At 35.7% G+C, this 11,885-nt stretch overlaps 1 protein-coding gene across 2 annotated transcripts in view; it reads left to right on the top strand.

Annotated features, from left to right (window-relative positions):
- LOC107586581 (egl nine homolog 3-like) overlaps nucleotides 1–8,915 on the top strand; it is an 11,864-nt gene extending 2,949 nt beyond the window's left edge. The window contains exons 1-5 of one of the 2 annotated variants that reach the window (XM_016274012.1): nucleotides 1,260–1,883; nucleotides 5,445–5,564; nucleotides 8,391–8,527; nucleotides 8,614–8,687; nucleotides 8,775–8,915. In XM_016274012.1, coding sequence (XP_016129498.1) covers nucleotides 1,530–1,883; nucleotides 5,445–5,564; nucleotides 8,391–8,527; nucleotides 8,614–8,687; nucleotides 8,775–8,803 — 714 coding nt within the window. In that variant the 5' untranslated portion in view covers nucleotides 1,260–1,529 and the 3' untranslated portion in view covers nucleotides 8,804–8,915. Of the gene's footprint in view, nucleotides 1–1,259; nucleotides 1,884–5,444; nucleotides 5,565–8,390; nucleotides 8,528–8,613; nucleotides 8,688–8,774 lie in introns of those variants that run through there. The other variant, XM_016274011.1, reaches the window with a different exon arrangement.
- Nucleotides 8,916–11,885: the final 2,970 nt, after the last annotated feature.

Raw genomic sequence — 11,885 nt, 5'->3', positions numbered from 1 at the left:
TATATATATATATATATATATATAAACTGTATTTGTATAGCCTATTTAATTAATATATATATAATTTTTTTTAAATTTACATTCACATTTTAAAAAAGCGACTTACAAGAGACGAACATTAGCAGTTCATCACGGAGCCAAACTATATTTGTTTATGTATGTTTTTATTTGTTTCTATTTTATTTTTAACTACAGTATTTTTATTTATTTACATTTACAGTTAAAAAAAAAAGTGACTTACATTAGACGAACATTAGCAATTTGTCAAACAACCTTCGTATCTACAGTATATGTTTTTATTTGTTTCTAAATTGTATCTGTTTTATTTGTATTTACATTTACATTTGAAAAAGTGACTTACAATAGACGAACATTAGTAGCTAATTCGTCACAGAGCCAAACTATATTTGTTTATGTATGTTTTTATTTGTTTCTATTTTATTTTTAACTACAGTATTTTTATTTATTTACATTTACAGTTAAAAAAAAAAGTGACTTACATTAGACGAACATTAGCAATTTGTCAAACAACCTTCGTATCTACAGTATATGTTTTTATTTGTTTCTAAATTGTATCTGTTTTATTTGTATTTACATTTACATTTGAAAAAGTGACTTACAATAGACGAACATTAGTAGCTAATTCGTCACAGAGCCAAACTATATTTGTTTTTTATATGTTTGTATTTGTTTTATTTTTTTATTTAGAATATTGTATGTATTTACATTTGCTTTTTTTTTTTAAAGTGACTTACAATAAACGAATTAGCCTATACTAAATTATTATATTAAAAATGATTATACAATATGTTTCTATTTTATTTTTTTTACTTAAAATTGAATTTGTATTTGCATTTTTTTTCTCAAAAAAGCGACTTGCAATAGACAAACAAGCAATTCGTCACAGAGCATACATTTATTCATGCATCTTCATTATAATAATGAGGGCTGTCACTTTACTCTTATTGGTTTAGCATCAAAGAATGCGTAATTTTTACACCTTACCATGTATTTCCATTTCAATGGCTAAAGTATCTCAGTGCCACTATTCATGTTATGTAAAGGCCTTTTCAGACCACTGCTGAGTGCTGAAGTAGCACGTAGTCGGCGATATCACGTGACACCCGTTCTTTTTCTCAGCGCTGTTCATAATGTCTCAATCATGCTCGTTTGTGATGATTAAATGATGATTTCGTGATTTTTATAGTCATTTCAGAGGGCAATTGTCATTTGCATGTAAGGCTTTCTGAGCCGCCAGTCGCCCCCTAAAGGAAGATCAGGGAACATGTATTGTCCAGCCCTCAGATGTTGAAATTAAACGCACTGAATGGGGTTTATCCGCCCACTGCAGCGCGACACGCATTCTGCACGTTCCACATGCGTCGCAGGTGCGCTCGTGGACCCTCACACAGAGCGATTATAAAGCCCACCTGAGTTACAGCCCCGGTCTGCTGCTGCTGCACGTGCCGTTCTCTATCCGAACCCGTAGCATTACATAGGCTATCACTTTGAAAAACTCAAAAGACAAAATGCCATTTCTTCAGCACGCACTGGACTCGCAGTTGGAGAGTTTGGCTTTGGGGCAAGTGGTTCCGGCTCTGTTGGACCGAGGCTTCTTTTACGTGGACCACTTTCTGGGGGACATCGCGGGCCACATGGTTCTGGGTCAGGTCAAGCGCATGCATTACTGTGGGCTTCTCAACGACGGCCAGCTGGCCAGACGAAGCAATGGAGTTTGCAGAAGCATCAGAGGAGATCAAATCACATGGGTTAACGGGACGGAGAGGGGCTCCGAGGCGGTCAACTTTTTATTAACACTCATAGACAAACTCATTTCTCTGTGTGAGGGTCAACTGGGCAAAAGTATCCGCGCAAGGTCAAAGGTAAGCTTTAGTGCAGCTCGAAGTGCTTAAAAACTAAGAACGTTTCAGTTGTTTGTATTGGAATTACTGAATAGATCATAAATGTATTTAAGTACATTTGTGGCATTTCTAAATAACTGTACGTCATCAAGGCACACTCTAAAAAAATGCTGGGTTAAATACAACCCAGTGCTGGGTAAAATAGGGACAAACCCAGCAATTGGGTTGTTTTGGCCCCGCGGGGCCAAAACAACCCAATTGCTGGGTTTGTCCCTATTTTACCCAGCACTGGGTTGTATTTAACCCAGCATTTTTTTAGAGTGCATTAATGCTGAAAACATAGGCTTCGTGTAGTTTCACACCCCCCCAACGCACTTTCAAAATTTAAAAAACTAATGATTGGGAATCATTTTCTTAATAACATTGTTAAATAATGGAAAATCTGACTAGAAAATGTAACTTAGCCTAATGTGTTTTCATGTTTATTAACATTTTATACGTGTATGAATTTAATAGCCTACTCACTGGTAAGCCTTTATACTAACTTTCCTGAAAAGTTAGCGAATGTACAAAATTGTCGTTAAACTTTGATTAGTATTCATAAACAAATAGTCTTTTACTTATGAAAATATAGGCTATGCGAACTACCAAGCATTTCTTTGCTAATGACGTTTTACTAAATTGAATAAATAATAACACACAAAAAAATGCTGGGTTGTTTCAACCCAACTTTGGGTCAAATATGGACAACGGTTGGGTTAAAAATTGAATGTAAAAATTGAACCCAACGGTTGGGTTAGTCCATATTTGACCCAAAGTTGGGTTGAAACAACCCAGCATTTTTTTTAGAGTGTAGTATTAAAATTACTTTTATTTTAACATAAGCGTAACACAAAAAAATGTCTTCACTGTCACTTTAAATCAATTTAGAGCATCCTTGCTAAATAAAATTTCTTCAAAGTTTTGAAATGATAGTGTATACACGATGAACATTACATAACAACATTCTGATTATTTATGCGTTTTGAATTTTTTCAGAGCAGTTTGATTGTTCATCTGGGTGAATACAGGTTTTCACTCCATTAAGCAATAGTTTCTGTCTTTGTTTGGCTCTTTGTTTAGAGAAGGTACTGTAGAATGCTTTGGCACACACTGTCTTTACTGTGCCTGATGATGAATGGCAGAGATAGGCTTTCAGTTTCTGCTGTTGGGAACAGTACGTGACTCCTCTCACTGCGCTGCTGTACTCCGGGTTACAGGAGGGCCTGAGTGAAGCAACAGGATGTTTTAGAGCCACTTTTACCAAAGTCAGCTGCGAACACAAGAGTTTTACTACCTTTAAAGTGTCCTTCTGAAAGAAACGGGCTATTTTCTCTTTTTCTTTGTCTCGCTTTTCCCTTATTTTATAGTCTGCTGAATGAAAGTGTTAAATTGATCATTTACACATATATTATTAACAGTCACGTTTATCCAAAGCGGCTTACAAATGAGGAATACAAGCAATTTATCATAAAGAGGAAATAATACAAGCAGTGCTGGCGAGACAAAGTTAAAAATAAGAGAAAGAGTGAAAGAATAGAAACATAAGTGCTTTTTTTTGTGTTGCTTTTTAATAAGTCAGCAGGTTAAGTTTTCACGAAAGAGATGAGTTTTGAGTTGTTTTATAAAAAATTTCAGGGATTAGATCAAACATTCTTTGCTGCCCCTTTTGTCTGTCATTTGTTCCAAAACCTAAATAAATGCATTTAACAGGACTCAATAACTTAATTGTTTTAGCGCAATTACTCTTCTTTAGTAAGCAGATAAAGATTATTAACATTTTATAACTCGGTGTTTTGAAATGGTTTCGTATTGACTGCGCATATGGGCGGCTGCGAACACAAGAGTTTTACTACCTTTAAAGTGTCCTTCTGAAAGAAACGGGCTATTTTCTCTTTTTCTTTGTCTCGCTTTTCCCTTATTTTATAGTCTGCTGAATGAAAGTGTTAAATTGATCATTTACACATATATTATTAACAGTCACGTAACTCGGTGTTTTGAAATGGTTTCGTATTGACTGCGCATATGGGCATAAATGGTTAAGTGTGCTGAATCAGAGTTTTGGATTGTGTACACTAGCAGCTGAAGTCTGTGTGGTGCTGTAGACTCACGCTCAACACGTAGCACTGTCATTAAATCCTCAGCGCATGGCTGCTGGCCAAGCTTGCTCTCTTTACCCATGCATGTACACACACACACACACACACACACTCGCGCACGCACACACTTCCTCCTGCTCTCTGAGCAGCTACATGCTTACATTGCGCTATGACGGCAAACTTGCGTATGCACTCTTATTGTGGGAACGTGATCATGATAAAGACTGGTGTGCAGAAATGTAAACATGGGCACTAGTGACTGTGTGTGTGTATATGCGAGGGTTGGGAGGGGTTAACTGCTGAGAGGAGAAATCAAATGCTTTGTTTTGAACATTATAATAGTATTTTTGTAATAGTAAATTAGAAGGTTTGCATTAATATGCATTCCAAGATGGAGCTGATGCTTTACCTCAAAGGAGTAGTTGACCCAAAAATGAAAACTTGCTCACCCTCAGGCTGTCCGAGATGTAGATGAGTTTGTTTCTTCATCTGGTTTGGAGACATTAAGCATTATATTACTTCCTCATCAACGGATTCTCTGCAGTGAATGGGTGCCGTCAGAATGAGAGTCCAAACAGCTGAAAAAAAACATCACAATAATCCACATGATCAATTCATGTCTTGTTAAGTGAAAAGCTGCGTGTTTGTAAGAAACACATCCATCTTTACGGCGTTTTACATTTAAACGGTCACTTGTGGCCAAAATACAAATCCACAATCCATACTTCCTCCAGTGAACTATTCTTTTAATATATATGGTATAAATAGATGTATGCACCAGCTTTTGATAATTTACCATTTAAGTTCATTTTTGAAATACTCTTGTAGTCAAATGTGGATAATGTACAGATGACGAAAAAACGGATTAATCCAATTTGTTTTTCTTTTAATACGAACCTTCTTTTTTTTAGGTTTAGATGTTCATAACCAAATCCCAAATCAGTTTTTCCATATATTATGTTTACAAGATATATTGTTTTGTTTACAACTGATTTATATTTAGACATAAACATCTAGACTTTAAGAAACTTCTTTTGTTCTGTGTAAAATGTTTTGGCTCTAAAACAAATCGATTAGATTAGAAATACAGTAATTGTATGATAGTACAGCAGGCAAAGATGCATATGTGAGCAGAATGTCCATATAGAAAATTTCATTTGTCATAACATTTAAAAAATGACTCTTTTAAGCACCATATGTTGTTGTATAGTCTGGTAAAACACTTTTTTGTAACTTTTGTAAACTTAAACGTAATTCTTGTTGCTTGTTCAAGGGGAGAAATGCCTTTAAAAATTTCTTGTGTCAATAATTTGTAGCAAGACTTGGACAATAAAAAAAAAAAGACAATTAATCATTAGCATGTTTACCTGGAAACAGGCTTTTCTGGGATAAGTTGTAATGTAAAATACCTATCAAGCTTAGTTTCACGTGTCTTCTTTTTCAGGCGATGGTGGCTTGTTATCCAGGAAATGGAGCAGGATATGTGAAACATGTAGATAACCCTAATGCAGACGGCCGCTGCGTCACCTGTATTTACTATCTGAATAAAAACTGGAATGCAAAGGTAGACTTTTCACTCATTCATTTCAAATGTCGTTTCCAAAATATTTATTGAACATAAATGGTTAAGTGTGCTGAATCAGAGTTTTGGATTGTGTACACTAGCAGCTGAAGTCTGTGTGGTGCTGTAGACTCACGCTCAACACGTAGCACTGTCATTAAATCCTCAGCGCATGGCTGCTGGCCAAGCTTGCTCTCTTTAGCCATGCATGTACACACACACACACACACACACACACACACTCGCGCACGCACACACTTCCTCCTGCTCTCTGAGCAGCTACATGCTTACATTGCGCTATGACGGCAAACTTGCGTATGCACTCTTATTGTGGGAACGTGATCATGATAAAGACTGGTGTGCAGAAATGTAAACATGGGCACTAGTGACTGTGTGTGTGTATATGCGAGGGTTGGGAGGATTGCGCTATGACGGCAAACTTGCGTATGCACTCTTATTGTGGGAACGTGATCATGATAAAGACTGGTCTGCAGAAATGTAAACATGGGCACTAGTGACTGTGTGTGTGTATATGCGAGAGGAGGTTAACTGCTGAGAGGAGAAATCAAATGCTTTGTTTTGAACATTATAATAGTATTTTTGTAATAGTAAATTAGAAGGTTTGCATTAATATGCATTCCAAGATGGAGCTGATGCTTTACCTCAAAGGAGTAGTTGACCCAAAAATGAAAACTTGCTCACCCTCAGGCTGTCCGAGATGTAGATGAGTTTGTTTCTTCATCTGGTTTGGAGACATTAAGCATTATATTACTTCCTCATCAACGGATTCTCTGCAGTGAATGGGTGCCGTCAGAATGAGAGTCCAAACAGCTGAAAAAAAACATCACAATAATCCACATGATCAATTCATGTCTTGTTAAGTGAAAAGCTGCGTGTTTGTAAGAAACACATCCATCTTTACGGCGTTTTACATTTAAACGGTCACTTGTGGCCAAAATACAAATCCACAATCCATACTTCCTCCAGTGAACTATTCTTTTAATATATATGGTATAAATAGATGTATGCACCAGCTTTTGATAATTTACCATTTAAGTTCATTTTTGAAATACTCTTGTAGTCAAATGTGGATAATGTACAGATGATGAAAAAACGGATTAATCCAATTTGTTTTTCTTTTAATACGAACCTTCTTTTTTTTAGGTTTAGATGTTCATAACCAAATCCCAAATCAGTTTTTCCATATATTATGTTTACAAGATATATTGTTTTGTTTACAACTGATTTATATTTAGACATAAACATCTAGACTTTAAGAAACTTCTTTTGTTCTGTGTAAAATGTTTTGGCTCTAAAACAAATCGATTAGATTAGAAATACAGTAATTGTATGATAGTACAGCAGGCAAAGATGCATATGTGAGCAGAATGTCCATATAGAAAATTTCATTTGTCATAACATTTAAAAAATGACTCTTTTAAGCACCATATGTTGTTGTATAGTCTGGTAAAACACTTTTTTGTAACTTTTGTAAACTTAAACGTAATTCTTGTTGCTTGTTCAAGGGGAGAAATGCCTTTAAAAATTTCTTGTGTCAATAATTTGTAGCAAGACTTGGACAATAAAAAAAAAAAGACAATTAATCATTAGCATGTTTACCTGGAAACAGGCTTTTCTGGGATAAGTTGTAATGTAAAATACCTATCAAGCTTAGTTTCACGTGTCTTCTTTTTCAGGCGATGGTGGCTTGTTATCCAGGAAATGGAGCAGGATATGTGAAACATGTAGATAACCCTAATGCAGACGGCCGCTGCGTCACCTGTATTTACTATCTGAATAAAAACTGGAATGCAAAGGTAGACTTTTCACTCATTCATTTCAAATGTCGTTTCCAAAATATTTATTGAACAGTGTTAATTAATCAAATGTCACTGTATGTTCTTCCTCCAGTGAACTATTCTTTTAATATATATGGTATAAATAGATGTATGCACCAGCTTTTGATAATTTACCATTTAAGTTCATTTTTGAAATACTCTTGTAGTCAAATGTGGATAATGTACAGATGACGAAAAAACGGATTAATCCAATTTGTTTTTCTTTTAATACGAACCTTCTTTTTTTTAGGTTTAGATGTTCATAACCAAATCCCAAATCAGTTTTTCCATATATTATGTTTACAAGATATATTGTTTTGTTTACAACTGATTTATATTTAGACATAAACATCTAGACTTTAAGAAACTTCTTTTGTTCTGTGTAAAATGTTTTGGCTCTAAAACAAATCGATTAGATTAGAAATACAGTAATTGTATGATAGTACAGCAGGCAAAGATGCATATGTGAGCAGAATGTCCATATAGAAAATTTCATTTGTCATAACATTTAAAAAATGACTCTTTTAAGCACCATATGTTGTTGTATAGTCTGGTAAAACACTTTTTTGTAACTTTTGTAAACTTAAACTTAATTCTTGTTGCTTGTTCAAGGGGAGAAATGCCTTTAAAAATTTCTTGTGTCAATAATTTGTAGCAAGACTTGGACAATAAAAAAAAAAGACAATTAATCATTAGCATGTTTACCTGGAAACAGGCTTTTCTGGGATAAGTTGTAATGTAAAATACCTATCAAGCTTAGTTTCACGTGTCTTCTTTTTCAGGCGATGGTGGCTTGTTATCCAGGAAATGGAGCAGGATATGTGAAACATGTAGATAACCCTAATGCAGACGGCCGCTGCGTCACCTGTATTTACTATCTGAATAAAAACTGGAATGCAAAGGTAGACTTTTCACTCATTCATTTCAAATGTCGTTTCCAAAATATTTATTGAACAGTGTTAATTAATCAAATGTCACTGTATGTTTTTAGGAGCATGGCGGATTGCTAAGGATCTTTCCTGAAGGAAAATCTTACGTAGCCGACATCGAGCCTTTGTTTGATCGACTTCTGCTTTTCTGGTCAGATCGTAGAAACCCTCATGAAGTTCAACCGTCATATGCTACAAGGTTAGTAGTATTGGCGTTCATGTTACAGACGTGCATGTCAGTATGATTTCTTGGCATCATACTAAGGTGTCTGTTTTGTGTCACAGGTATGCAATCACTGTGTGGTACTTTGATTCAGAGGAAAGAGCTGAAGCAAAAAGAAAATTCAGAGATCTGACAGGTTGGTTCGGCCAAAATCATCAGTATCAGTGTATTTTTTTTGAAGTTCGATTTTAAATATCTAATTGTTTAAACCTTTATATTTCAGCCAACTCACAGGAAGGTTCATCACCTTAACAGAAATACACTGGCCTGTCTCCTCCGAGAGGATTTCTTTTGTCTACTGTCTTATTTCTTTGCTTTTTTTTCTATTTTTACATGGCTTTTTGCACTAAAGGTACCTCTCCCCCCACTTATATATATATATATATATATATATATATATATATAAAGTAATATAAAATATGAAATATATTTACCCTCACGAAAGATAACCATGGATTTACTGCAAATTAAACCTATTAACCTATTACCTATTAACCATGGTATTTGTAGTAAACTCAATTCATTACTTCAGAGTTGTGTGCCCATCTAGAAACTTGCGTTGTATTATTGTGCCATCCCAAAGAAGCACAAAATCACTTTCACGGACTTTTTCATTAACTGTTCCCTCCTGGTGGAATGACCTGCCCAACTCAATCCCAGCAGCTGAGTCCTTAACCATCTTCAAGAAACGACTAAAAACACATCTGTTCCACCTTTATTTGACCCTCTAAAGCCCCATTCACACCAATAACCATAACTATAAAGATAACGATATTAGTGTCCACACCAGCGAACGATATCGTCTGTTTATTCTAAGCGTCTGCCGCTTTAAATTCTCGAGCTCGTTACAGCAGGATGGATTCTGATTGGCTGTCAGTGTTTTATTGTTCATCAGCTGGGAAAAAAATCGTTTTGAAAGCGATCACAACGATATCGGTCCTCTGTATCGTTATCGTTATAGTTGTGGTGTGAACTATGCTATTCTTTAATTGAGCGTGTGTGTATGTGTATGTGTACTGCGTGTACTGTGTTAGGCTAACCGAGACTTGTCATTTGCACTTATATATTGTTGCTCTTTTGTTAGTTTTGACTGCTTTTATTGTCCTCATTTGTAAGTCGCTTTGTATAAAAGCGTCTGCTAAATGACTAAATAAAAATAAACTGTAGTTCTAAATGGCAATCAATATGCCAAAACATGGTTACTACACGTTTACTACAATAAAAGCATGGTTAATTTTCGTAAGGGCAGTAAAGTGAACATGATCCTGCCACACTTGCATTTAGTTGTTAGATGTATTCAAAAAAGTGATTACGTCTATGAAAATCTTACGAGAGATCCTGGCTTTCACAAGAGGTCTCAGTTTTTAACACTGTTAAAACAACAACAACAACAACAACAATAATGCGCTTACCTTCGTGCCGCTCTGTAATTTTACACAGAACTAGAGGAAGCCTCTTGTTAAGTTAATATTGTATAACATAATACAGAACGTTGCACAGTCTAAACTAATCAAGTCTAGCAGTTTTCAAGGATTTATCAATCTGGACCGTTTAAAAGATAAAAGACAGGATCGTATAAACCGACATATTTAGTTTCGGTTTTGATTAATTAATTCAGATGTGCTCTGATTTCGGAGTTGCAGTGATAGAGCCGTCGTGTCGTCTCACTCCACAATAATTCACGTTTTGAGACTTGAGTCACTCTCCCACTTTTTAACTTGTATTTAGGCATTGTGATTAGGCCTACTTGAATATACAGTCATACTACACTCAAAATCAGATACGTTATAAAATATCACGCTAAAAACGTGTCACTCATGAATCATAACGTCTGTCTGCTGAGCCCGATAAGTGCGGCTGTCGCCCAAGCCCTTTTTTACCCGCACAATCAAATTCAAAACCGCCCAATCTGGCAACACTGGTCTCAGTTCTTCATCTTCTGAAGTACCGAAGAGCCAAGAGTTCTAAAGACGTTATTACTGACTGTAACCACTAGATGTCACTCTTGCCACACTGCATTTCACAACTGAAAAGCTCAAGCTTCTAATCTCACTCACCGAATTAAAAATACAACTCTTCCTCAAAAACAGAAATCAAGTAGGCTTATATCTAATATCTCACATAGTAGTCTTATACGAAAACCTGTGCCACTCTTGTCTTTTGTCAACCTGCCTTTCTATCCCATTCGTGCCTGTCGTTTTTCTATACATATATAAAACATGTCTGCCTCTGATCATACGCAGTTGTTAAATTGCTTGAGCAGTATGAATAGACCTCAGTAGATGTGAAACAGTTAATCTCTCAATCATATAGGTGTTGAAGGTTCTATGTACCTGTAGCTGCCCTAATGAGAGGCTCTTTGCTATGTAAACACACTCTGATTTCCAATAAGGACTGTATAGGTGAGATGGACCGCTCCTAATCATTAGGGAGGATTCAGGTTTGGGCTTTTTCACCTCTTCTTCCTCCTCCTCATCTCTCTTTCTCTATCTCTCTCCTGTGATCTATCATTCATGGGCTTCATTTAAAATTGCGTAAAATATTTAAAGTTGGTTGGATTTCTTCAGTGGGCTTCAGCAGTGACCTCCCCCTCAGTGCCTGAAGTCAGTGGAGAAAGATATGCAGCAGGGAGAAGGGAGAGAACGAGAGAAAAACAGGGCAAAGAGGAAAGGTGCAAGGGAGACAGTTACTTAGAATTGAACAAAAGCTGTGTTCGGAGTGGAATACTAGCTTACAATACTGAAAACTGTGTGGTATACACTATATACTGTCTACACTTCTCTGTATTAAACTGTGTTATTCCACTGTAAATGTTTGAAACATTAGTGCTGTGCTGTCACATGACCTCATTAAGTTGCATGTGACTGGCATCCAGTCATTATCTTTGAAATTAAACAGTCCACTTGTTTGTAAATCTGTCTTATCTAGTTCTCTGATCAAGTAATAAGTTAAAAGTTACTTTCAATTGATTCAACACACTGTAAATGGGAGGTCAATTCTAGTGCATTGCACACATTATAGCACATATGTGCATTATTCTGACAGATATGGAAAAATCGTGATAGTAATACTGTTACATGAAGTCAACGGTATTGACTTCCTTAGTGTATGTTTCTAATCTTATTGTGTAGAATTTATTGGAGCATGTTAGTACAAACAAATAAATGTCTTGTAATCTTTAATAAATAATAATAATAAAAAAAAAACAAGAGAGAGAGTGAAATTGTTCTGCCACTGAAACAACTTTACTTTGTTTTTATCTTTCCTGGCCATCTAATCAATTCCCAATGGATTCAGTCAAATTCCTTCACTCCAAACATTCTTCTTCTTGAAT

This window comes from Sinocyclocheilus grahami, unplaced genomic scaffold (assembly GCF_001515645.1).
Source record: "Sinocyclocheilus grahami isolate Dianchi unplaced genomic scaffold, SAMN03320097.WGS_v1.1 scaffold84.1, whole genome shotgun sequence".
Taxonomy (NCBI): Eukaryota; Metazoa; Chordata; class Actinopteri; order Cypriniformes; family Cyprinidae; genus Sinocyclocheilus; species Sinocyclocheilus grahami.
Note: the sequence above shows the minus strand (reverse complement) of the source record. Positions and strands in the feature narration are given on the sequence as shown.